Genomic DNA, 25,004 nt, shown 5'->3' on the forward strand with positions numbered 1-25,004 from the left:
GAAATGAGGAACTGTCTACATTTTGTCTCTTGTGTAAGACTAAGATCACTGTTGGTACTTTAGAAAATACATTAATATTTAGCATTTGTCTTTACTGCCTCTGATGGAGACATTTGGCCCTGGATTTGTGTGAGAACTTTCCTAAGGTTGAACAAAGAAATACTAGCGTGAATTGACAGCACGTAACATTTTTCCTGAGGGGTTTTAGGTTGTTATGAGCTAAGGAGGAGCACGGGAAATCTCATACGTTTTGCCAGTTTGTGCATAGTAATGCAAAACTACACCTGGAAGTTAGATACGGCCAGGATAAGATTCTCAGGTACATACCCTCCTGACTTCTTGGTGAGTGATTAAATATATATATGTGTAAGTGGGATACAGGTATAGAGCATGGGAGTGAGCTCTTTGACAAATCTCCAACACCTGACACAAGCGAGATCGCAATCCCAGCTGTCAGGCAGGCGGTGAGGAGGAATGGTTTGGGACTGGACGGGTGGCTTGGGGATTGGAAATGTGGCCTGGGCTCCATGACCGGTGCTCAGCTCCTGCCTCTGTCACGGCCCGTTGTGCAAGTTACAGCAAACCTCCCACGCTCGACTGAAGAAAGTATCTGTCCTCTATGCAAACCCAGAAGTGATACAGCCACAGCAGTGCAAAATGTAGTCTAACCTAACAAGTACCTGATCTAAATAATAAGTATGGCACTGCTTTCCACCTCTGCCCCACGTAGACTTTCCAGTTCCAGCTGGCGCTGACCTCAGGCTCTCTAAATTGTGCTCTGTTGTACAGTTAGGTCCTCCCAAAGTGTCCCTCCATTCTTTTGTTCACCTGCTGTGAAACACAGAGTGGGTCTTCCCCACCTCACCATGGTATTTTGAGGATAAATATGCTAAGCATTGTGAGGCACTTAAATACTGTGGTGGCTGGGGTCATTTTAGAGCAGAATATTTTTTTGATAAACATGAAGTAGACTCTTTCCAACATCTTATCTTCCAAAGCCAGAGCTCCAGGCTCTTGTTTGCTGCATTGCTGGCTAGCTGCTAAAGTAATGGCATCTGCTTGTCTTTCTTCAAGGCTTTGCACAATTTGGGGCTTAGAGAGATGGCCTCTTGTTTCAAAATTGCCCTCTTTGTGCTTAGTCATTACTTCTGCAGAGCTCATCTGTCCGGCCTCCCAGACCTCTGTAACAGATGCTGTTGTGCAACATGAGGGACTGTGATTGAAGTTTCCAGAACAGATTTTAATTAGAAACATAACTTCATACAGTAGCTTGGAATGAGTACAGGGGGAGGGAAAAATCAAAACAAGAGATGAAAAAGAAAATGCCAGAAAGAGAGAAAAATAAAAGGCCATTTTACTGACATCTGTACTGAAAAGCACTTGACAGGAAATACTGTGCATATCCATGAAAAACCAAAGCATATAGCAAGCAGTAATAACTACCCGAGACCCTCAAAAAGCCAGATCCTCAGCTGGTGTAAATCAGCATTGCTTCATTGATTTTATGAGAGCTGCCATTTCTCATTGACTTCAGCGGTGCTGTGCTCATTTATACCAGCTGAGAACCCCAGCCAGCTTAGCACAATTGAAATCCAGAAACTTTGAATACTTGTTTGCTTTGTGTTGGTTTGTTGTTTTGTTTTGGTTTTTTTTAAATTAAATTTTAATCAATCTTTTGTTTTGTAGATTGTCCTCCACTTGGTCTAGAGACATTAAAAATTACTGACTTCCAGCTCCATGCCTCTACAGCAAAGCGGTATGGCCTTGGGGCCCACAGAGGAAGGCTTAATATTCAGGTAACATCAGTTTTTCTCCTAAGTGGGAGAATGGCTTAAGGTTGTACTGTTGTATAAAGAGAACCAATGGATGGTTATCGGTTCTGACTACTTTGTCAGCTCATGTAATTCAAATGAAGGGGAAACACTGGAATTATAGAAGTGAATAAGGCTGATGGATAACCTTTAGATTCGTGGGGCTTAGTTAGAATAAACTCCAAACTTAGTGTGCTGAGGGTGCAAATCCAAACAGAGCTCTATGAGCAAGCAAAGGTGGAGGCAGCCCAGAACTGCTCCCTTCCCAGCTGCAGGAAATTGTCCCAGCTCCCTTAACAATCAGCCTGGAAGGAAGCTTCCACAGCAAGTTGCTTTTTTTGTTGTTTGCCTGTCCTTAATGACAATGGTTAATTGAAAGTGTGGTTTCAAGTGGAGCACTTGCCCTAAGGCAGTTTTTCAGAGGCAATGATTCTACGACGAAAAAATGCTTCAATTCAGAAGTCACTAGCATACAATCTGGTTTAGCTTCTTTTTTTTAATATTGAAGATGTGCTTAGGTGCTTTGCAGGACCAAATTCTATTTTCCCATTTCTTGTGTTTCTCTTTTCCACTTTATTAGTGCTGTTTTCTGAATTACAATCTTTTCCAGTGTAAAAGTGTTACTTTCGCATAATAAAGTACAACATTTAAAACTCCAAGTCATAAACAGGATACTAGCACCAAGTCAACAGTGAAAAACCTCTAAAGTTTATTTAATTTATTAGTTACCTTTTGTTATTAGACCCTCCATTAGATTTTTTTTTTTTTTTTTTTTCCTCCAGCTGAAGGAGTTTGCTAGTCAATGAACTAAGACTGGGACTAGGAAGGATGAGCTCTAATCAGCAGTGCAATTTCACATGGTGCCCGCTGCAGTGTAGTGGTGGGCAGCTGCTGGCAGGAGGGACCACTCTTGGTTAAAATCCCACTGTGCAACTGGCCCTCCCCCTTTGCTTCAGCTTTTTCCAGTGCCTCCGCACAAACAGCGGTGTGAGCTTCTCTGGGGGGAACAAACTGCCCCCCACCCCCCCTTTTTTTTCCTTCATTGTTTGTTTTAATGAATTAATGTTGGTCAGAAAGCTCAGTAAACCACTTTGCTATGCAGCCACATGAAGAGAGCCAACTGGAAGTAAGTGGCAGGAGACCAGCATGGAGGCAGGAATGGGCTCTTCCTTTCCAAGCCAGTGTGCAGGTACAGCAGGTTGGGTGCAACGTGAGGTCTCACCTGCAGCCTTTGTATTTAATTTCTTTTGAGAGCTGAGTGAGGTAGTTTGCTTCTTTACTTCATATTCTCTGCTAGGAAAAAAACCCTCATGAACGCAAAAACAGTGTGCAGATGATATTCAGGTGGGTTCTATAGGAATGTTTAATCTTTTTATTATAGTTTTGTTTATATAGTGGCATAAGACCAAGGACTGTGATGCAAACCTCTGAATTCTCTGTTGGTTGTGGTTCCTCATTTTTCGTGGTGGTGTTAAAGTCCAATTTATTTAAACACAAGAATGACCATACTGGTTTAGACCAGGAGTCCATCTAGTCTGGTGTCCTGTCATCACCAGTAACGCTGTGTTAAAACAAATAGAGAAAAGTAAGAGTCTTGCCTATGGATGGTGTTTCCCCTAAATATAGTCCAGAGCCTCCAGCAGAAGCCAAGGGGACAGTCTTTTGCTGGGAAGCAAGTGGAAGCGAGGTGCCACTCAGCTCTTCCTTCCTGAAAGCTCCCAGGGCCTGGATTAGACCAAGCGTGTTTCTTTTGGTGTCCTGTCTCCTAGGACCTTAGAGCCCACACTTCTCCCATCCCACCTTCACCTCCTGGGTAGCAGCCGTGCCTGGGCCCTGCTGGTTATAGCTGTAATGCTTCAGCCAGTTCTGGGGCAGCGGTTTCTTTTGCATTTATTGTGAGAATAAGCTCCCCACCTCTGTAGCACGGGTGCTGTTTCGCTCTCCCTGGCGTGCTGCGTGGAGCCTTAGGTGAAAGGACCTTCTGTCCAGTGCGAATTGGGTTTTTAATCTTCTCCATTCAAAAGATGGTGGTTTGTTGTTGGTTTTTTTTTTTTCCTGTGAACAAAGGCTTCACAATGCCACGCTTCTGCTTGATACAGATTTTGGTGGTGGTGTTTTCCCGAGCTGTATGAATTCTGCATGGGTTGATTCTCCTCATTATCCAAAAACTGCTTTTACTCTTTTCTAATATAGGGACTTACCTGATCCCAGGACTGTGGGAGGCTCATATAAGTATCACCCAACAACACCTGCCGTACAGCAAAGTGACTTCTCTGGCTTACTTTTTCTTCTTTAAAAGTAGCCCTTTTTCTCTGCTACATCTTTACCTCTAATAAAGATTTCTAGTAATCCTTGAATGAAAAGCTTTTACCCTTACTGAAAGCTTATCTGTATACTATAGATACAATAATTCCCTGAACCCCTTGACTGCTTAGTTACCACTTTGACTGGCAGTGTTAAAAGTACGGGCTTGCATTTGTTTTTCTTTGGCTACTGTTTCCTTTGGGATTAGCTTAAAATTAATAGCACTTTAAAATTTTTCAAAGCCAGTTAGGATTTGCAGATTCTCTTCCCTGTCACTTGGGTTTCAGTGGCGAATTTTACTTTGCATTAAGACTTCTGAATTTCAGCAGCATTTAAAAGATCTATACTTCTATCCAAGAATAGGTACTACAGCGGACTGGCGTGTCAGGTGGGTAATGAGGTCCCTGGTGACTTCTGTTTGCTGCTCAGAAGGGCGGATTGTGGCGTGCTGGGGAAAGGCAAAAGGCGCTGGTATTTGAGCAGCTGTGTTTTCATGCTCTTTAGTACTGCACATGAAGAAAAACACTTAGCCCAAGTCAGAGAGACTCTCAGAGGCCGATGTGCCGCTGAAGTTTCACCAGAGCACTACGCTAAATGTACGGTGATGAGCAATTTTATGGTCTGCTGCCCTTGTGGCATGGTCTGGGCATCACCATGGTGCCATCACAATATTCATGTGACTATTGTGTTCCTCCCCAAAATAGGACAAAATCCACTCTCCGCTCAACCTCATCATCTGATGCGGTCAGCTGAGAAGCTTAGGGCTCACCCCAGGTAACTGGCACTACCTCGATTCACAGGGAATTTGCAGAACAATGAAGCTTTTCAAAGGCTTCTGAGGGTTATTTTTTTTTCCTGTCTATTTGAAGCGTATGAAATTATCAATCGGTGTATGCTTTATTCCAAAGAAGGACAGGCTTAGCAGGACTGGATAAGACCTTCTAGGATCTGCTTCTCTTGTGACCTTGCACTGTGTGGGACCTGATTTTGCTCTCAGTCCTGTATGAATATCTAGCCTGCAACTGCAGTAGTGGCACAACCAGTAGTAATTTAACATCATCAGGAAAAAATCATAGCCTAAAATTATATTCATTGAGGCGCTCTGCCTTCAGGGATAAACGCATTAGTATTTGTCACCTGTACAATAATTAGCAGTGGTTAAAACCTGAAATAATTAGTCAAATTATGTTTCTTCCCCTTCCTCATTTTCCTGGTTGGAGAAGTCCAAACAACGCTGAAGATTAACCAAGTGATGCAATCGTGTATGCAAAGAAGCAGGATGTATTGCTTTTTGTCTTTTCATTTCTTTGTTTCACTAGTTCCTTTTGAAAAGCTCCATTATCAAAACACAAGGAAAAGACAAAATTACTGAAGTTCTGCTTTCAGCCCGTGTGCTTTAATTTTTCTCCTCTTTCCTACTAGCAGTGGTTGCTATAAATACCTGTGATGAGTAACCCCCTTTTTTTTGACCTCCCAAACTTCCTATGGCAAAATAACGTTTGTGATCACCCTGCTGGGAACAGAGAAGAATTTAAGCAGAAGTGGTTTGATATTAGGTGTATTTTTACTGCTCCTCTATCTGACTTGTGGCAGAAGACTGAAATTTCTTTCTTCGTTTGAATACATTTAGGCACTAATATATTTCTCCTTATCACAAAATAAGGCTTTTGGAACAGCGATAATGCGAGCAAGTGTTTATTCTGTCTTGCACATGTCTAACTCAGAAGAGAAACATGAATTGAAATCAGAAGTCATATACTTTGTAAAGGAACCATAACCTTTTGATTTCCCTTCATCTTAGCTTCTGAGTACATAACAAGCAGTTGATTCATTCTATTTCAATTACAATTTTCAATATTCACATTTATAGATAAGTTATTCAGGAGTGACAGAGAAAAGTCCCTTTCCCTAGATCAAAAAGGTATTTTTTCACAGGACACTGCATACTGAGAAATGTTTTTGCAGTTGGCCGCAACTGAAATATAAGCTGGGTTAGACTTTGAGTTATTCTTGAAAATTCAGTGAAAGAAAAAAAAGTTTGCTTAAGACCTAGTCCTTACTTCCAGTTTTCATTAGCTCCTTCACTCTCTTATTTAGGAAGATAAAGTGTTTAAAATGTATAGCTTAAAGTTATGCATGTTGTAACTTGAATCCATCATCTCTGTTAACTCAATATACAATATTTAAATTCAAGTAAACATCTTACTGAGAAAAGGTATCTTGATCTGTATTCTTTGATTGAATATTTGATGATAATTGTTCTCATCTTTTGAGAATGAAAATTTTTCCAAAGAAATTTAATAGCAATTTTAAACTCACTAAATATTTGACTAGTTTATAAGGGGGTTTTATAGAAACAATATTCTGAAGTGGCCATAGGGCAAATTCAAAACTTCAAGCACCTTAAGAAAAAAAATATAGACTTGAAGCTTGAAAAGAGAAGTTTTAACATAAATTTATTGGGATTCTTTTCCTTCAGAAATATTTCTAATAAGAACTTGTCATTGATTAAACTCCTCTTTTTCAAATAGTACTCTGTGCTAGTTATACACAGACACCTGCTTCTTTTTACCTACTAAAAGTATTCTTTTAGCTTCAGAGAAGCTGATGTCAGGAAATAAGAGAGCAGGAAGAAGTAACAGCAGTTTCTTTTTTTCTCTCTCTCTTTTTTTTTTTAATGCTCTCTTTGCCCCTATTTAAGGCCATAGTATTTTAAGCTGTGTATAACTGTAAGCATGTCCTTTAGACTCCCCATATTTGAGAAACAACTTAAGCATATGCTTAGCTTTATTTAAGTCCAGTTGAAACCATGGAGACTTGAGTATGTAATTTAGGGATTTTTTTGCAAATAAGCTCTTCTTTCTCTCTTCTGCTTCCCTCTCCTCACTGTAATGTGGAGGAGAGGTTTACACTCTGATGAGCATCACACCAATGGGAAATATCCTCAGTCTGAATGAGGACCAAGGATCCCAGCTAAAGCAAAGAGAGATATGGGTACTTGGTCTGTAGAAATTGGTGGAATTTCATCAGTGTGAAAGGGATTAGCATGATGCTGGTTCATGGTGCTCTGCAGATCTTAATGCTTCCTGGCACGCAATGGTTTTAAACCCCAAGGCTACTTCAAATTCCATCTTATTTTAAAATGCATTGAAACCTTTTCTTGAAAAAGGTTATAACTCAGGTCAGTGATCATATTTATACTCTCAAGTTTTCCCATTGTTCAGCTCTTCTTGAAGAATTTATCTTTCATTGTTAATGGTTTTTCTCTGTATCTTGTACTTTGACTTTTATACAAACTTTGCTTTAAAATATCAGAGTTAATACATAGAAGTAGGTGGCTTAATGTAATTTTGGTAGATGCAGGAAAACAAGTAATTTTTAAGTTGCCCTCTCTCAGATTTGAATACCTGAGAAAATGAGAATTTCTAGGAATTGGATCTGTGTCTGTTTTGCAGCACTTCCTTCAGATGCCACCAGACTCACATTGAGAAAAGGGATTAACAACTGCATCCTCTCTTTGAATGAGACCCACCCAATGTCCTTTTTGGTAGAAACAGTCTGTAAAACTGAAGGTAGACAGACCTGTCAATCTCTGCCATTGTAACCCAGCTATGACTGTAATAGCTGCTAATACTGCTCAGGGAGAAGCTGAGGGTTAATTCAGGAAATTTAATTGACACTTGTGTTCTTAGGTACTTCATTTATGTTTTGCATGTACACAGGCACCAACTGAAAATATACCACGGAACAGACAGGAGCTGTATACCAGAGCTTTAAGATCTGTCTCTAATACAAACTTACAAAGTTTTCCAGACTCTTCATTTATATTCGGGAATTTTTTAAGGATATCCATTCTTGGAATTCCATGGATGGCAATGATAAATCCATATTAAACACAGATGAAATATGATAAAAATACATGTAGCCTCAGAGGACCATATGGAAAAGCTTCTGCGCTCTCTACGGCGGTAGCCAGCTTGGTGCCAAACGTTTCCTGGGCTTTAGTAATAAGATAAATATCTAAAGACCTCAGATGCTATGGTTCTTTAAATGCTATTTCAGATGTATTTGGAATACAGTTTACTCAAAATACCTTGCAGCTATTTCTTTGAAAAAGTTGAGAAGGCTGTTTGTGGTGGTTTTGCCAGCATAAATTGGGATATAAATTGGTATACAAGTTGGAGAACAGCTGGGCATTCCTGAATTTTTAACCTTTGACACCATAGGGATGAAAACTAAAATAATTGTGGGACTGAAAATTGGTGGGAAATAGTATTACTGTTTCCATATGTCCTACACCCTACTGCTTCCAGGGGAAAGGAGATTGCTCCAGCACTGACCATTATTTACATGGGTTGGAGCTGGCTTTTTAGAACTTTCATAACTCTGAAGACCCTGTGGATAATTTGTTCTGGATAAAGGCTCTATCAGGCCACAGGCACAGACAGGTGGACTGAACTGAAGCTCTGTTTATGCTTTCTAACTTAAATTTATATGTAATAGTTCTTAGTTTTTAAAGGGACTTTGCAGAATTTCCCTCCCCACTTTGAGTAAGAAAATATTTTGGACACTCCATATAGCTGTTGGGAATGACAGTCTCGGGGGTCTTAAACTGGGGCCAAAGGAGTAAGTGGAATGAATGATGACTTCATGTGTTCTTTTCTTGTTCCTGTGAAAGACTCAATTTCTTGGTTCTGATTTTCGAAGAGAGTTTTGCCTTCTTTTCAGGCAGGTGTTAACGAAAATGATTTTTATGATGGTGCTTGGTGTGCAGGAAGAAATGACCCATATCAGTGGATTGAAGTAGATGCTCGAAGGCTAACAAAATTCACTGGAGTCATCACGCAAGGAAGAAACTCCCTCTGGTCGTAAGTACATGCTTACATTTCTCCATGAGATTCTGAGCTTTCAGACCAAGGAATTCATGTTGCATTGTGTTTTGGTTCCTCAAGGAAGAATGAAAGAATAGAAATGCTATGTGACATCAAGTAATTTAACGAAGGAACAGTAAAAGGCAAAGTGATTATATATGGCATAAAATACAAGTTTAAGGGTAGCAAACTTCTGTAGTCATAATCTACATCTGGCAAAGGAATCAACATGATTCCTTCATATTATATGCCTTATACTCACCTTGTCAAATTTGCTTGTGTTAAACTTCCTCATTGTCTTCCAATATTTAACTTGATTAGTTTAGATACTAGGTGTTTTTAGGTATTAGTTTAGAATAACCACTCATCTTTGAGATTTCCTAACACATAAGCAATTGCCAAATAATTGGTAAAATTCAAAAAAAACATGATTTTTAAATGAACCGTTAAAACAAATTTTATATCTATACTTTTTTTTTTAAAGAGAAATTTATAATATAACCAAAACCCACACAGTATGTGTTGACCAGGACTGCAGTGTTTGGTAGCAGGCATGTTGTGTTGTGTTTATGGATGCTAGGAAAACTCCATGCAGTTCGAGCCTGCTTGCTAAAAAGCTTTTAGGAAGGAGTGCTTGCCACGAATAAGGCAGCTGCCCTGCTGCGTTGGTCTAAGGAGGCAATCCAGCCACGCACAGCCCAGGAACTCAGCTTTGGTGTGATAACGCTGCCCACTTCCAACGCTGAAAGAATTTGTGAGCTTTCTGGTTACTGCTTGTGTTACAGAACGAGCATATGGCACTGGGAAATAACTGTTTTGCACAGACTTGTGTGCATTTACTCATCTGTGACCTGCTTCTGACTGTAGGTGCCCAGATTGCTCTATAGTACAGCCAGTGTGAATGAGGTGAGAATTGTATATGAGGAATACAGCAATCAGTTGGCATAAACAGGAATTGGAGGGTTGGTTTTTTTTTTTCCCCCTGATCTTTACAGTGTTTGTTCAGTCTCTTAATTTCTTGTTGAGTCTCGCTGCGTTATGTGAGCAAATAATCCCACTTGTGCTGCTAGACTTTTTGACCAAGTACACAGGAGATGCACGGCCTTAGATCCATTCTGGTCAGATCTCTCACTTAAGAAAATGAGTGTGTCATATAAAAAAAAGCAAACCAGAAAAATACCACTATATCTAAGAAAAAAGAAAGAGAGTCTTTTTTTTCCTTCTATAGTTTAATTTTCTGTTTTTTCATTTCTTTTAACGTTGCTGTGGGAGTAGGAGCCTTTTTGGCAATAATGTTTCTATATTTATTCCACATTGTTCTGTGTTAGGTAGATAATTACTGTAGCAAAGTCTTATTCTTTTCTATATTCATACTCTTGACAATGCTGTTCCTATCAACACCAGTGCCGCACTGCTTCGTCTTGTCGTATTGCTATTTTTAGTTCAGCTCTATTGCAAGTTTACAGCAGGACTTGACGCTCTATTTATAGTTGATATTCACAGTCGTCGTCTTCTTGTTTGGTTTTTAAATCACTGAATCTTGCTTTTGCCCTTTTCCCGTACAAAGAGTTGGTGGGCAGAGCTCTGAGGGCCTGCAGGAAGAGCAGGGCTGGTGCTGGGAGAGCAGGTCCAGGCTCCTCCTGGATTGTTACTGAGATTTGTGGAGAAACAGGCATGCTTCTGCTTCCTAGGAGCAAAGATGGTTTCAACTGGACCAGCTGCACTGTGGAGCACGTTAATGTCTCCTGGAAAGCATGTCCTGTAAGATCGAGCTCTGCCCCAGGAGGGGCCAGGGGAGTGGGGAGAAATAGTCCCAGGAAGGGGTGACCACCTTCCCTACCTCCAGCTAGCACACAAGGGACTGCCGTGGAGGTGGCTTTTCTTGTCAGAGTGTGATGGCCTCCATCTCACTTAGTGTCTCTTGACACGGCCTTGGCTGTGGGACTGGCTTCCCTGGAGTCCACCTCATTTTCTCTCCCCCCTCATCAGATTGAACAGATAAAATCAGTGTAGTAGACGTTTGTGTGCTCTGCTTCTGCATGTGTAAGTCCTTAGATTTTTAAAAGACTTGGTACTCCCTGAGGTACCAAAGTAGATGTTCATGTTTTCAAAAGAGTTTAAGCTGATGTATGCAGCCCTCATCCAAGCCAAGAGTGGTGTCCTGGGGTCTCCAGAGTCTCAGCACTTGAGAACATCATACCCAGGAAGATGGCAGATGCTGCTTTCTGAATTAATCACGTTGTTGCATCTGAAAGATCATCTTCTCAGTATGACTTTCTACCCCAATTCCTCCAGCAGTCAAGAAAGCAAGAAGAAAGGAAAAATGAAATCCTGATGTGGAGAAGAGCTACGCAAAGGGAAATTGAATCCAGACGACAGTAAAGACTCTGAGCTTGGAGCAGAAGTTGCCTTAGGGTGGGGTTCAGAGGCACTGGTGGAAGCTTTGGTACTTGTGGCAATCTCGGGAGACAATGACCTGACCATAGCCATAGGGCTTGCGTGCAGTGAATTGCCTTTTGTAAGCCAGACCAGGAGAAACAGGCTGGTAGGACTTTTACTGGTGTGGGCAGGTTCTTTTGTGACCGTTTTGCTATAACGGGCACTAGAAGTGAAGAAGGCCCATTAGCTTCCTTCTCTTCTACTTAGCTGCTGACTGTGATGGTATCAAAAAGGACTATTTATGATATGAAAGTTTGTACAAAAAGATGCCATTCTGTTACCTGAGGCACCTTCCCAACTTCATGAAGTTATGCGACACGAATATAGTGCTTTCTTAACTCATAGAAACATATGTTGGAGAATAAGCTTATTTCAGGTAGAAGAGCCAAAAAACACCCCTCTGATCTGTGTTGTATTAGAAGAAAAGCCTGCCAAGCTTGACAGCCAAGGTAAGATTTTTATTTAAGCCTTGGAGACTTTCCCAGCTTTATGTTAAAAAAAAAAAAGTCAAGACACTAGGATATATGCCAAGTTCACCAATGCTATTATGTGATAGTGATAAAGAATCAGAAAAGCAACCTTTTTTTCCCTCTTTGTATTGAACAAGAATCTTTAAGAAAGTGGAAAAAATTTACCTAACTGAAAGTCCTCTCTGAGCTTCTGCCTAGAGCAGATTTGTACCTGTCCTGGTCCCTTTAGCTTCCTGCTGCTGACTTAACGAGGACATGTAAAATGACAAGGGAGGGCAGGCAAGGGCACCCCGCTGAATCCTGCATCAAGTGACTTTGCCCCTCACTGCAGGGCTGCAACATATGAGTTATTAGCAGTCTGGCCTTTGATTCTGCTTGTATGTCTGACGCTGTAGCCACAGCTAGTATACTGGTGGTGGAAGCAAGCCTTTACTGCTTTATAGCAGCACTGGCGACGGTAGTCTGGTTTTGCTGATGGCCCACTCCACCCAGAGACAGTCTATTCACATCAGCCTAGTTTATTTGGTTTTTTGGAACTTTATAGGCATGGGATGAATTGAAGGTTACTCTTGACACAATGCAAAGAACACAAAAATGCATGGGGTTGTCACTTTCTGTATGCTGGCAGGAGCGGCTTCACCTCAGTTATTCCTCTCCTGATCTCACTTGGAAGGTCGCTATTTCTGGTCTGTCTTCCCCTGTGGACTGTGGCTCTGCTTGCCTTGTGCGTGGGCTCTTGTGCTTGGGACATGAGAGCCTTGAGGAGGAAGAGGCCAAGGTACAGAAACGGCTCTTGAAAGCACAGATAACCTGACTAGAGAAAGAAGGAAAGCACACTTGGTTAGTAATGAATACTTGAATTGTTTAATCATTTCCTTTTTAAGGAAAAACACTTCCGAGTCAAATTTTGTGCTCAAACTGCCTGGCTGTGAATTCCATGATAGTCACATGGAATCAAATCTTTCTGCTTTTCTTTTTTCCTCCTGTAGCAAGCAAAAACAAGCTTTGAACAAAAACTCCTGAGTTTGAGGAGTCCTTCCTTTTACCAGTCAAAACAGGCATGTGGACTCAAGGGCTGTTGCTGTTCAGTCATTCTTGGGAAACCTGAAATCACAGCAAAGCGTTCTTACCCTCATAAACAGCAAACTCTGCTTAGATTATCCAGAAGATCTGCAGATGTTGAATTTCACAGATAAAGTGGGGCCCCCCTGCAAGAACCAGGACTTCTTTTTGATCTTTACACTGAAGACATCCAAAACTCAGAAGTGCCACAAGTGTTGGTTGATATGAACAAAAGCTAACACCTTGAGAGTGGGCAGAATATAATTTCCTTTGTACAAAAACTGAGAATATCTGGAGATCAGTGTCCCTGGGCAGTTACCACACTGTTTCACTATGAATACCCAGTAGTCGATAGAAGGACATCAGTGACATCTCTTTGCAGAGCTGTTTTGTTTGTCTTATCAGGCTAGAGAAAATTGTGTGAGTGATGTGACCTTTTAGAAAGGCATGTAACATGCTCCTCTGAGAGGTGACTGGTGCCATAGCTGGGCTACAAGAGGGTTTATAGCTGAATATTTGGGGGAGAAATACAGTATGTAATCCTTTCTATTGCTGCCAATACATCTTTCAGTTTTATGAACAGAAAATCTTTAAACAACTATTCAAGGCTGAGTGGGACCACTGGAAGCATCACTGTGGAATTGTGCCATATATTTAAAGCAATGATATAATAGTTTAAAATATGCACTCTCTTGACAGAGGGAAAGAAAATATTAATCACTCTTAACAGTTTGGCAAGAATCTAAAAAACATAGCAAACATGTTTCCCATAACCCAAACTATCTTTTGATAATTCAGCATCATCTCTTGCATCAAGAGAAAACCCACACGTCTAAATAGAGTCAGTGTGTACTGACTGTAATATAAAGCTTCAGACTGTTTCAATGCAGAGGATGTTTTGATTTTTTAGAAGAGGATGCAATGTTTCAGGGAGTAAGATGTATTTGTGACTTGATGCCTTTTCTTAAAATTAACCTTTCAACCCTGTTAAATTATGCACTGTCCCTGCATGTCATGAAATAACAAAATGACAACAATAAGAAAAAACATGGATGGAATAATCTGTGCAAAATGCTCAAATTCCAAAGCAAAATTCTGAAATTTTTAGAAAAAAATCAAAATAGACTTACTTCCAAGTATGTTCTCTTTAAGACCTTTCAGCCTTGTGAAAATATTGAAGATTTCTTACTTTTATGGAAGATATTTGTCTTTAAGAAAAAGGAAGTTGGGGGGGTGGCAATTTTCGAAGTCTAATTTGGGTAGAGGTCAGTCTGCATGCCTTGCAAATCTGCAACAGCGCTTAAAAGGTTAGTTGGTTGGAGGAGACAACAAATCAATGGCGTTGCTGGCTGGAAGGAATAACAACAATGACTTACACATATTGCTTGCTTCTGAACTGACACGCTTTTAAACTGGTGACTTTTGTTCATCACTGTTGAAGCTATGTTTTAAGCAGAAGCTAGTGTAGACACCATTACACACTCCCTATCATGTCACTTGTTTAATTTCCTTGTGCTACTCTGTAGGGATAGCAAATAATAAATATCCAGCAGATTTGATTTTGTGTCTGATCATGCCTTTGCTAAAGACAAGATATTTGTAATTGAATAGGGGAATAACTTTGCAATTTTTTTTTTATAGCACACCCTCATCCTCAGCCTTCTCTGTGTGCAGTGTAGCCCTTCATGATCCCCCAGCATCCCTTTTGACAAACTGTCCTTAGGGAATTGTAGGTCTGTAGCAAGCTGGGTACCTTCCAGAGATATAGTTGAGGATAAATTTAGGTCAGTGCAGTTTACTTGCTTCTAATTTTGGCGGTACAGCATTCTGCTCTTTCTTTAGTCACATAATGAATGTGTTGCCCCAAATTTTAATTATTGCTATACTCACTGGCAATTCCTCAGGAGCTGAGACCTGCCTTTATGGACAGTTTGTATGTGAGGATTGCAAGGTGGTAAACTTCCTTACTTGCAAAAGGAAAAAAATCCTTGCTTCTTTCCCAGTTTACCAGACATTCATGGTATTAAGACTATAGTCTCAGGACTAAGATTGGCTTCATGATGAGATAATCACATCAGCATCTTCAGTATTCCAATAATAAGAGTATAAAAAGCAGTGATAATCCTTTCAGTGTAACCGCATTAGCATTTGGGACAGTGTAGTGGTTACTCATAGGTATTTGAGTTGTTTCTACAGATACTTAAGAAAACAGAATTTTGCACTGTACACACAAAGAAGGGGCAAAACACAACAGTGCAATGCTGCTTTTGAAAGCGTAGTAGAATAAACTCTAAATCCTGTCCGGCTCACAAGGACAACAGACAAACTTGGCACTGACTTTCAAAGCAGTACCTCCTATCCCCAAGCAGAGGCTGTGAAAACACACCCTGATGAAACTTCAGCAAACACAGCAAAAATGTCTCAATGTTTTATCCAAATCATGTGATAAAATGAGCAGCTAAGACTAGAATTGTTACGGTGCCTTAAATCAGTGCAAACTGTTATTTGCCCTGACTGGGTGACAGGACTGCAGAGATTATTACAGCTTCTCCAAAATCGGACTCTCATAGAGCAAATTGTTCCAAATCCACTGAAATCATATCAAGTATATTGATGGAAGTTATAAAAAAACCTGAATTCAGGGTAGAAAAAGCTCCCTTGATATATTAATGACACTAGTTACATATTATACTAGTGATTACGATGGGTTTTCTCAGTAAGTTATATCTTCCGTTAACTCTGGCTTCGTGGAGCCATCTCACGGGCTTTCAGTTGTTGCAGCACTGCAGCACTTTCAGCCTTTGGCAGCTTCAGCCTCGCGTGCTCTCCATCTATTTGCTTAACTTCAGTCCCTGGGCCATGTTAATCTTCCACCCCGATTCCTGTGCCCTACGCAGGATTTTGGTACAGCGTTCATCACTGCCGATGAACACTCGCCATCTGCTCCTGGCGTTGGGGAGCTGGGTTTGTGACCAGCTCAGATGATCCTGCGTAGGTGGAGTTCTGACAGCACACCCAGAAATGTATTTATACTTTCACAAGTTGGTTGGACAAAAATGTCAAAACTGATGACGTTCTGTTGTGGGTATGATTTGTCACGGTGCTCTTGCTCCAGTTACGACTCTTTTGCCAAAGACTCGGTGACTCGCTGTGCGGCGCTGGGAGGGAGCAGGTCACTGCCATCCCCACGAGCAGGGCTCCTGCCTGGTTAACCACCGATTTGCACTGTGAAAGGGTGGTGGTGTGTGGAGAGAACCTGCTTTGCAGAGTGAGGCTCACTGGGGATGTTCAGAAGAGGAAGGAAAGCTTTTGAACCTCCATGGAAAGGACTACAAGGGGCAGTATGTATTCAAATGAGCTGAAGCCTTTAGAAAAGGATACGTCAAATGAATGTAGGCATCTGCTGCAACAGATTACTCACACTTATTAATCACAGCCTTGATTTGTATATTTTGCATGTGCATTATGACTTGTTGCAACGAGAATAGTTGTGGAGGGGGTTACCTAGGGGACATCAGGCAGCCGCTCCTTTCCCTTCCACCCGTGCCCTGCGCAGCCTTCCCAAGTCAGCATCCCTGCGGCATGCACCAAGCGGCGCTTGGCCATGTCTTTGAGTGCACTTGGTAGATGTGAGCCCCTTCAGCATTACTTTAAATATGCTCACAGCCGTGCACACAAATGGCAGTATTTGCTGGTTACTGTCAGAGCTTTTCATTTTCCACTACTTTAATATTCACGGGAAGGAGACGAAAAGACATAGTGAGGCAGTGCCTCTATAGTTCAGATTTTTTTTTCCTCAAATACGTGACTGATTTACGAAGGCGTGATAAGCACGAACAAGAATGGAAAATTAAAAACGTCACAAAAGGAGGTTTAGAAGAAAAGGAATCACAGCTTGGTTGTGTTTAGCAAATATAGAAGATATGAAAGGGGAAAGTCTGGTGTAGGAAGAATTTCAAACACATGCAGATGTCTTTGCAAAGAGTGGCCCGAAATGATAGGTGTTAAGACCATAAAATCTTTGGGGCAGAGGATGTCTTTGACCCCACACAGGAGACCTGGCACCATTAGGTGTTAACCATCTGAATGTAGAACAGCAAAAGGAAACACCCACAGTTGGCACCGGATTTTCTAGAAAGGTCAGAAAGTCAGAGGTTAAAATCCTGTAAAAACCTGGCTGTAAGTGGCAGCTGTTGGGTGGGAAATGCATTCGCAACCCCAACTCCTCCTCACTGAGAAGAGGGCTTTGAAAAATCTGTGCTTAATTCATTCTGAGCAAGTGAAATTCTGTCCCTGAGCTTTTCTTCATAGGGCCTCCGAAGAGCCGGATTTCACAGCAGTATATTCATTTAAGTCAGCTAGAAGCAATTTTAAAAATTAAACATTCAAAGATTTCAATTATTAAAAAAAATACCCTTGCTTGCTAGTCGAGCTCCATCTCTTAAATCATATTTATTTTAATCAGTTTGTAAAACTTGCTGGGCTACCTGTGGTTAGCCTGAGCATTTTTTGACTTGGCTTGTTTTCGAAACTGTTTGGCAGTGGGTGATTTAAAATTTTATCAGCATAAATGTTATTATAGAATATTAATATTAATGGTTTTACATTTAATTGCATGAGACTACAAATTACTTTTTCAAGCAGAAAGCTATTTAATTGCCAGCATGCTGATTCTGTTGCACGAGTACAGTTCAATCTAAGGTTTGCCTAGCATTTTTTTGGTATAGAGATTCTGCTATTTCAAGTATTTTGACTTGTCAATTTATATATTATTGGAGGATACACATCTGTGTGCCTGTCTGGTTCTATTTTCTATTAATTTTAGGGTTTTGTAATGCAGATAAATCAGATTATCATGACAGCAGAAGAATAATATGGTCAGCTGGAGCCAGGTCCATTGTAGATGATGCTAACGTGAACTCTGCCAAAGTTTGCTAGTCTCATCCCCAGCATCTCTGCCACAGTGGGCTTGAGCTTCTGCTGACCGGCACCTGCCAACCTTCCTTGTTTATCTCAAATCATGTGGGGTTTTAGTGATGTGGAAAAGCATCCTTAGAGACGAGGATAAGAGTATCAGATTTATTTCCCTTGTTGCTTATTCAGCTTTCCATAATTGAGAAGCTTGGCCTTAAAATATTACATGCAGCAGATGCTGTTCAAACAAAATAAAACCATATCCAAATAGTCAGAAGTCTCAGCTGCTGTACTCGCCTACTGGAGGCTGGGCAGCCAAAAGCCTGGCATCCCTCCACTGCTTCTTATTTAGCACTCGCTCTGTGTTGTGCTGAATTGGGATTCATCTATGTGTCTAATACACATGAAGAAAAGTAAGCAAATTATATTTGGGAAGGCAAGGCGGACAGATGTTTTGTTGTTCTGGTGCTGTCATGATGTCTTTCCCTATGCTCAGTAGCCTGATGATGTGGTTAGATAAGGAAAAGCTGATTCTCTGGACAGGAACCTGCCAATGCTGTAGGAGATCTGCTTTTAATTCTCTGCTTTGATTCAGGTTTCATCTCTGTCCCTGGGCAAGTCACTTAATCCCTCAGCTTGTCTTTTTTTGGATGGAAATGGACAAGCTGGACATTTCCATGCATCACAAGAAACTGAATTTAAAATCAAAGACGTTCAAATAAGCCTTGTCTAAAGCATTACAGATAAAACCCAACTAATTAATAATAATAAAAAATCCACCACATGAAGTGAATTTGAATCATATTTTGATTTTTGCATTTACTTTCTGTGAAATGAATTGATTAATGTTGGCAATAGATACTGAGATTTTTCAGACAGGTTTCTCCTGAACAGATAAGGCTGACATAAATTTTAAAAAGGATTATTAATGGGAAGCACCTGAATCCAAATGATTCCTGTCAAATCTGTATCTTGTGATCCTTTTCTAGCATTGACGAAATTTGTGAGGCAGTCATGTAAGTAACACTTTACTAAAGCATGGTGAACTAAAGGTAACCTCGAATACTTTTAAACGTACTGTCATGCAATAACTTCTGTATTGCCTAGTTTCCTGCCAAGAGAGAGCTCGATAATTAATGCACTCTTTTGTGAATGCTGGCATAGGACCTTCCCTGAATTATGTCTCCTTGACTCTATAAAACCAACAAATATCTGTATTTTTGTCTGAGGAATATAATAGTAGGTCCAGGGAGATTTTATAGAGTGAATTCAGAAGAGGTTCTCTAAAGCAACGGTAGGGACATCCAAAGTACTGGAAAGGCTTTATAGCTTGCTTTCAGCTTTCCTTAGATAGCTTTATTGTTCAGTGCTGATGGGCCCCAAAAAGATTCGATGTGACGTGCTGCAGAAATTAATGTCTGCAAATCCCAAACCCAATGAGATGGATCTTCTTGTCATCAGGTAACAACACAGATGACATTCTCCAGTACTTCTTCTAGCACAAGATTTTGCTTTAGCGGTTGTGTTTCTGTGGTGGATTTTCCTGAAAGCTTTAGATTTCTGTGTCTACGTGAATAAACTGAGCACTATGTACGTATTAAACTCTTCAATTCCAGGAAGCACTGTGCTTACCGTAAACAAACTGGCTGTTGATTCGAGCATGTGCAACACATCCATCTGCTTCCTGGAAGCATCAGACCTCCTGTGCTGCACGTGTGTAGAAAACCTGCATCTTTTGAGAAGATTTAGTATGTCAATGCTCTTCTGTGGGTCTGCATCTGTAGAAATATCTGGGATTTAAAGATATTTAGCTACCTAGTCAGAAGCCCAGTGCATTAGCTTCTGCTAGTTTTCCAGATACGCTGAACACATGAATTCATGCGGTATTCCCCTTCCCCACCATGGGGAATGTGATTTCAAGGCAGAAGATGCCATTTCTGAGGGGAATCTGAATTTACAGCAGCCTTCTTAATATTGGCAGAAGCTGTTTTTTCTTATGACGTTGGAAAAAAGGGGGAACAATTTAAGGCCCTAGAGGCGGTTTTGCATTTAGGGCCAGTGGGAGAAGGATCTGGTCACCTGTGATGGTGACCTGTGGTCTCAACAAACGCAAAATGGATGCTTATTCCTTACAGGCAAGCACAGTTAATAGGATGTAGCGTGTGACCTAATACATTACACTGATTTGACTCATCCCATGACCCTCTGTAGTCCTTCTATACCGCAAATGTACAAGACTGGATATAGTCCCATTTGTATTTTAATTGGCAGACTGCCTCTGAAAAGCATATCACTTGTCACTGCAGATGGAATATGTGTACGGCTGATGAGTATACATTTTCCTTTGGGAGAAGTTTGAACCTTTGTAACTGTACGGAGTGAGAAAATTAAAATATGGTAAATAAAAGTCCTAGATTGGAAGTATTAGTAACAGTAACATCTTCTTATGCCAATAAAATGAGCTGGTTCTTTTAGAAACTGTCTATATATGCCATGAATTTCTTACAAATTTCTCAGTTGTACAGAATGTCCACTGTTATCTTGTTTTCATGTGCTTGTGATATTCTGTTTGGAAATTTTTTTTCAGGTGTAGAGGAATGAATAGGATGTATTGTGTTTGTCCTCCTAATCCTATTTGTGCGGTTGAAGTAAAAAAAGTTCTGTAATGCTTCAGAAGCAATGATGTCTTTTTGGTTTGTAACATTGCCTCTTTTGGTCATTTACCCTGATTTTGAAAAATGGCCAAGAATATAAAAAGAAAAAAAAAAAAACACCAAAACCCAACAAAACAAAAAAAAATACAAAAAAACCCCCACACCACCATTTTATGCACACTGAATACATACACCACCACCCCCATTCAAACCCATGAGTTTTGCTCTCAAACTTGGTTTCTTTTTCAATCAGAAAAAGTTATTTTTCCTCTTCTTGGAGATTTGATGTTGGCCATTTCCAAAATTCCTAATTTCCATCTGCGCTAGATGTAAGTCTGCCTTCCTTCAACTTACGATCGCAGTGAAATCTAGTGCAAGCGCCAGGTTATTGCAGAAGTTGAGGGAAGAAAGTAAAGTTCTTCACAATAGTTAGTAGAAACTTATATAGCACGCTGAAGTCACTGTCTATTTTGTTGTATATCATTTTACAGGCACGAAGACTTGAGATGCCAGCATGGCACTTCACAGATCTCTGGCAAATCCCCTACCCTAGGACGTTTTCTGCTGACAGGCAAATAATTCGTATTTTCGAAGGCTGCTAACTTGTTAAAGTTGTTTAACAAATGTTGAAGTAGTGTGTGCATTACAGGTGGCAGATGTATTCATCTTTTCAATACAGTAACAAAAAGTTCAGTCTGCTTGGCAATAGTCAAGATTTTTCCATTTAAAACAACACGAATGGCAAAATCTATTCATTGAAGAAGGCTGGTGAAAGATTTGCAAAGGACTGGTTTAGTGTGTAAAACAGAGCTGGGTTTGTTCAGTCATTTTTCCAAAATCACATGATATCTCATCTTTGACTTTTGGGGGTATTAGTAAACGACATTGTCCTGGTTTCAGCTAGGACAGAGTTAATTTTCTTCCTAGTAGCTGGTATAGTGCTGTGTTTTGGATTTAGTAGGAAAAGAATGTTGATAACACACTGATGTTTTTAGTTGTTGCTAAGTAGTGTTTATACTAAGTCAAGGATTTTTCAGCTTCTCGTGCCCAGCCAGCAAGAAGGCTGGAGGGGCACAAGAAGCTGGGAGGGGACACAGCCAGGGGAGCTGACCCAAACTGGCCAAAGGGTATTCCATACCATATGACATCATGCCCAGTATATAAACTGGGGGGAGTTAACTGGGAGGGGGGATCGCGGCTCGGGAACTAACTGGGCATCGGTCAACGAGTGGTGAGCAATTGCATTGTGCACCACTTGCTTTGTATAGTTTAATTCTTTTAGTATTGCTATTGTCATATTATTATTATTATCATTATCATTGTTTTTCATTCCTTTCTGTCCTATTAAACTGTCTTTATCTCAACTCACGAGTTTTTTTTTCCTGATTCTCTCCCCCATCCGAGGGGTGGGGGGGCAGTGGGCGAGCGGCTGCGTGGTGCTTAGCTGCCGGCTGGGGTTAAACCACGACAGACATACAGAAGTACTTTTCTAAATCCTACTAAACCCTTACCTAATCTTTGGTTTTAGGCGTCATTGTAAGTCTGGACATCAGTTTGAATCTTTTGTGTAAGTGGGACCACTGTTACTCAGAAAATGAAATAGCAGATGGAAATTTAAAGTTATAAATTTTCTGCTGCCATGCATTGACTTAGGCATTATTTGAAGGTCACTATTTTGTACAAGACGAAGCTGGGTGAACTTGAGCTGATCTTGTGGTTGACGAATTTGCTCTTGTTCTGCCCCTGCCGCTTTTTTTGCTCTTCACTAGAAGCCTGACTCTCTTAGTGAACACGTAAAAGCCAGTTTGTCCCTTTAAACATAAGCACAGTGAAGTCAATGTGCGTGTTCATAGGTAGTTTGCTAATATTATTTGTTGATTTTAAAAGAAAGAAAAGCAAAGGTGCATTTGTAGGGGTGCAGTACAAGGGGAAGCTTTTCTTAGGTGTGTCTGTCCTTCCAGATACTCCCTTATCTCCAATCCATATGCTCTGCTGCTTCTCCCATAACTGCCCAAATCGCCCATATTCTTCGTTCTAGTCCCACGAGCTTTCCTTACTCTGGTTTCACTCCCGGCAATCTGACTGTGTAGCTTAGCTGAGAACCCATGTTCAAGAATGACTGCTCTAGAGGACTGCTGGTTACGCATGATCAGTTTATATACTTGAATATAGAGTTTAATCATCCTGGACTGACTTTACGGTACAAAGATACCTCCAAGCCACAACTCTCCTTCAAGTCACTGCCAATTGAAACCAGGAAGGTGTTAGGGAAAAAAAAAAATTACTGCTGCCCTTTCAGACCAACAAATATGAGAGAAGACTCAGGGCATTACCTTCTCCATAGCTGTGTATACATTACCATGGGGAATTGCCTAGACAGTGTAAAAGCTACATAGCTTTAACTCCTCTCAGAATATAGGAAGCAGCATTTTATTTCTCCTCATACTTTTCCTTCGCTGAATACAGACAAGGCACAATTTAAGTATGAATGAAGATTTTGCTTTTTTAGATTAAAGGGGATTTTGCTGTAAATCAAATGACAGGCCAGTAGAAAGCTCAGCCTACTGAAGATTGATCCTGATATTGTAGCAGTGCACTGGTACTGTGATCAATTGGACTCTGCTGTGCAGAGACAGAATTGTCTCTTTGTTCCTATCTATTGCTAATAAATACAAAAATGACTGCAGGCTCCAGTCATTCTTGTATTGGAAGAAATGGAAATTTTGCTGGTTCTAATTCATGGACTTCTCATCCTAGAGGATTTTTTTTTTTTTTTCATCCTCTCTGATAATAACAGCAGAAATAATAAATGTTCTGTAGCTGTAAAGGTAAGATTTTTGAACACTGGATGCATCTGTTCTAGATAAGCCATTTATCCTGAAATCTGCATATAAAAGGAAAGGGGAGCAATAATCCTTCACCTCCTGAAATCCCAGAATATTATCTTGGTTTTTTCCTTCTATGTGCTCAGCTTTTTTAATTATCTGTTCAACCTAAATTTGCATGTCACTTTTTCAGCCAAATGTTGACATGACTTTGCCAACTGGGATTTCCATTGCTAGCAGTCTTACAAGCTTTATTACATTAAACACAATTTGCAGCCATTCTAAGTTATGAAAAAATAACTTAGATACTCTTTGTCTTTTTCAAGGAGTAACTGGGTGACCTCTTACAGAGTATTGGTGAGCAATGACAGTCATGCATGGACTGCTGTCAGAAATGAATCTGGAGATGTGGTGAGTATCACGAAACAGATGTTTTAAGAAGAAGAGCAGAGGTGGGAAAGTGGGGGCTGTCCACGTGGAGTTTTGATTTGCCAGATTAGTCAGTGGAAGACTACAAGGCAACATCTCTCAGTGGTCCCACTAATTTTAAGAGCAAATCACATCATACAGAGAGGGACCCAGAATATCCTATATGGCAAATCTGCATGCGTCTGCCTATGGATGTGAATGCCACCCTAGCAGTGGTCTTGCCTATGATGAGATATGTTTCTTGTTGCATGGCCCATGCAAGGGTTAGCATCAATCTGCTGATCCCTGAGGACATCTCATGCCCATGAGGTGCCTATTGCCAGAGAGAGGGTGTGGAGCTCCGGCTCCTTTGTCCCTCTCTGAGGGGCATGGGGGGGTTGTGCTCTTTGAAGAGCAGTACTGGCCTCAGCCACCATCAACCTGGGGCTGTACCAGGTGACTTTATTTGTTTCTATCAGCAAAAGTGCTAAAAGACTTTTTGAAGAACTGATCTTGCCATTTTTGTATGTTTGGCCTGCATAGATTTTTGAAGGAAACAGTGAGAAAGAGATCCCAGTTCTCAATATGTTGCCAGTGCCACTGGTTGCACGTTATATCCGTATAAACCCTCGGTCCTGGTTCGAAGAAGGTAGCATCTGTATGAGACTGGAAATCTTAGGGTGTCCTTTGCCAGGTAAGAGTCTTTCTCAGTTGAAGTTGACATGGCTGCCTGTGCCAAGACTCAGAAATTTTATTTCCTTTGGATATCTTTGCTTTTGATATAATACCTGTCTTTAGTGAGTAGAGTTATGCAAAAAGAAACAAAAATATCTGTCTGGATACAGAGACAGTATCAGGATAACTCTTCAAATGCAACCACATAGTATCTATAAGTGGCTTTATTAATAAAAAAAAAATTGCATGGATGATCTAACAAGTTTTTTTCTGTTGTTTGGGCTGAAGTGCAGTGCAATTAATCTTACTGAGTGCACATGTACTAGGGAGGCAATAGAATTACGTATCAGAACAGTCACTTGCAGAAGCCTTAAGTTTCTAAGGCAAGAAAGAACCATTATAATTACATAGTCTGATTTTTAATTTTTTTTTTTTAAATATTATTTCATTGTACAGGCCATAGGATTTCCTTGAATTAATTTGAAGGCAAATACTGTGACTGAACTAGTGCTTATCTTGTAGGGGGAGGGAGGGGAGTTGGGGATGTAAAGAATTTCTAGCAAATTTCAAG

The 25,004-nt window shown here is 40.5% G+C and overlaps 1 protein-coding gene across 1 annotated transcript in view; it reads left to right on the plus strand.

The window, feature by feature from the left end:
• CPXM2 (carboxypeptidase X, M14 family member 2) overlaps positions 1-25,004 on the plus strand; it is a 77,155-nt gene that overhangs the window by 24,635 nt on the left and 27,516 nt on the right. The window contains exons 2-5 of the mRNA XM_050899280.1: positions 1,687-1,796; positions 8,844-8,983; positions 23,677-23,761; positions 24,302-24,452. Coding sequence (XP_050755237.1) covers positions 1,687-1,796; positions 8,844-8,983; positions 23,677-23,761; positions 24,302-24,452 — 486 coding nt within the window. The remainder of the gene's footprint in view (positions 1-1,686; positions 1,797-8,843; positions 8,984-23,676; positions 23,762-24,301; positions 24,453-25,004) is intronic.

Source organism: Gymnogyps californianus, chromosome 6, assembly GCF_018139145.2.
Source record: "Gymnogyps californianus isolate 813 chromosome 6, ASM1813914v2, whole genome shotgun sequence".
Taxonomy (NCBI): domain Eukaryota; kingdom Metazoa; phylum Chordata; class Aves; order Accipitriformes; family Cathartidae; genus Gymnogyps; species Gymnogyps californianus.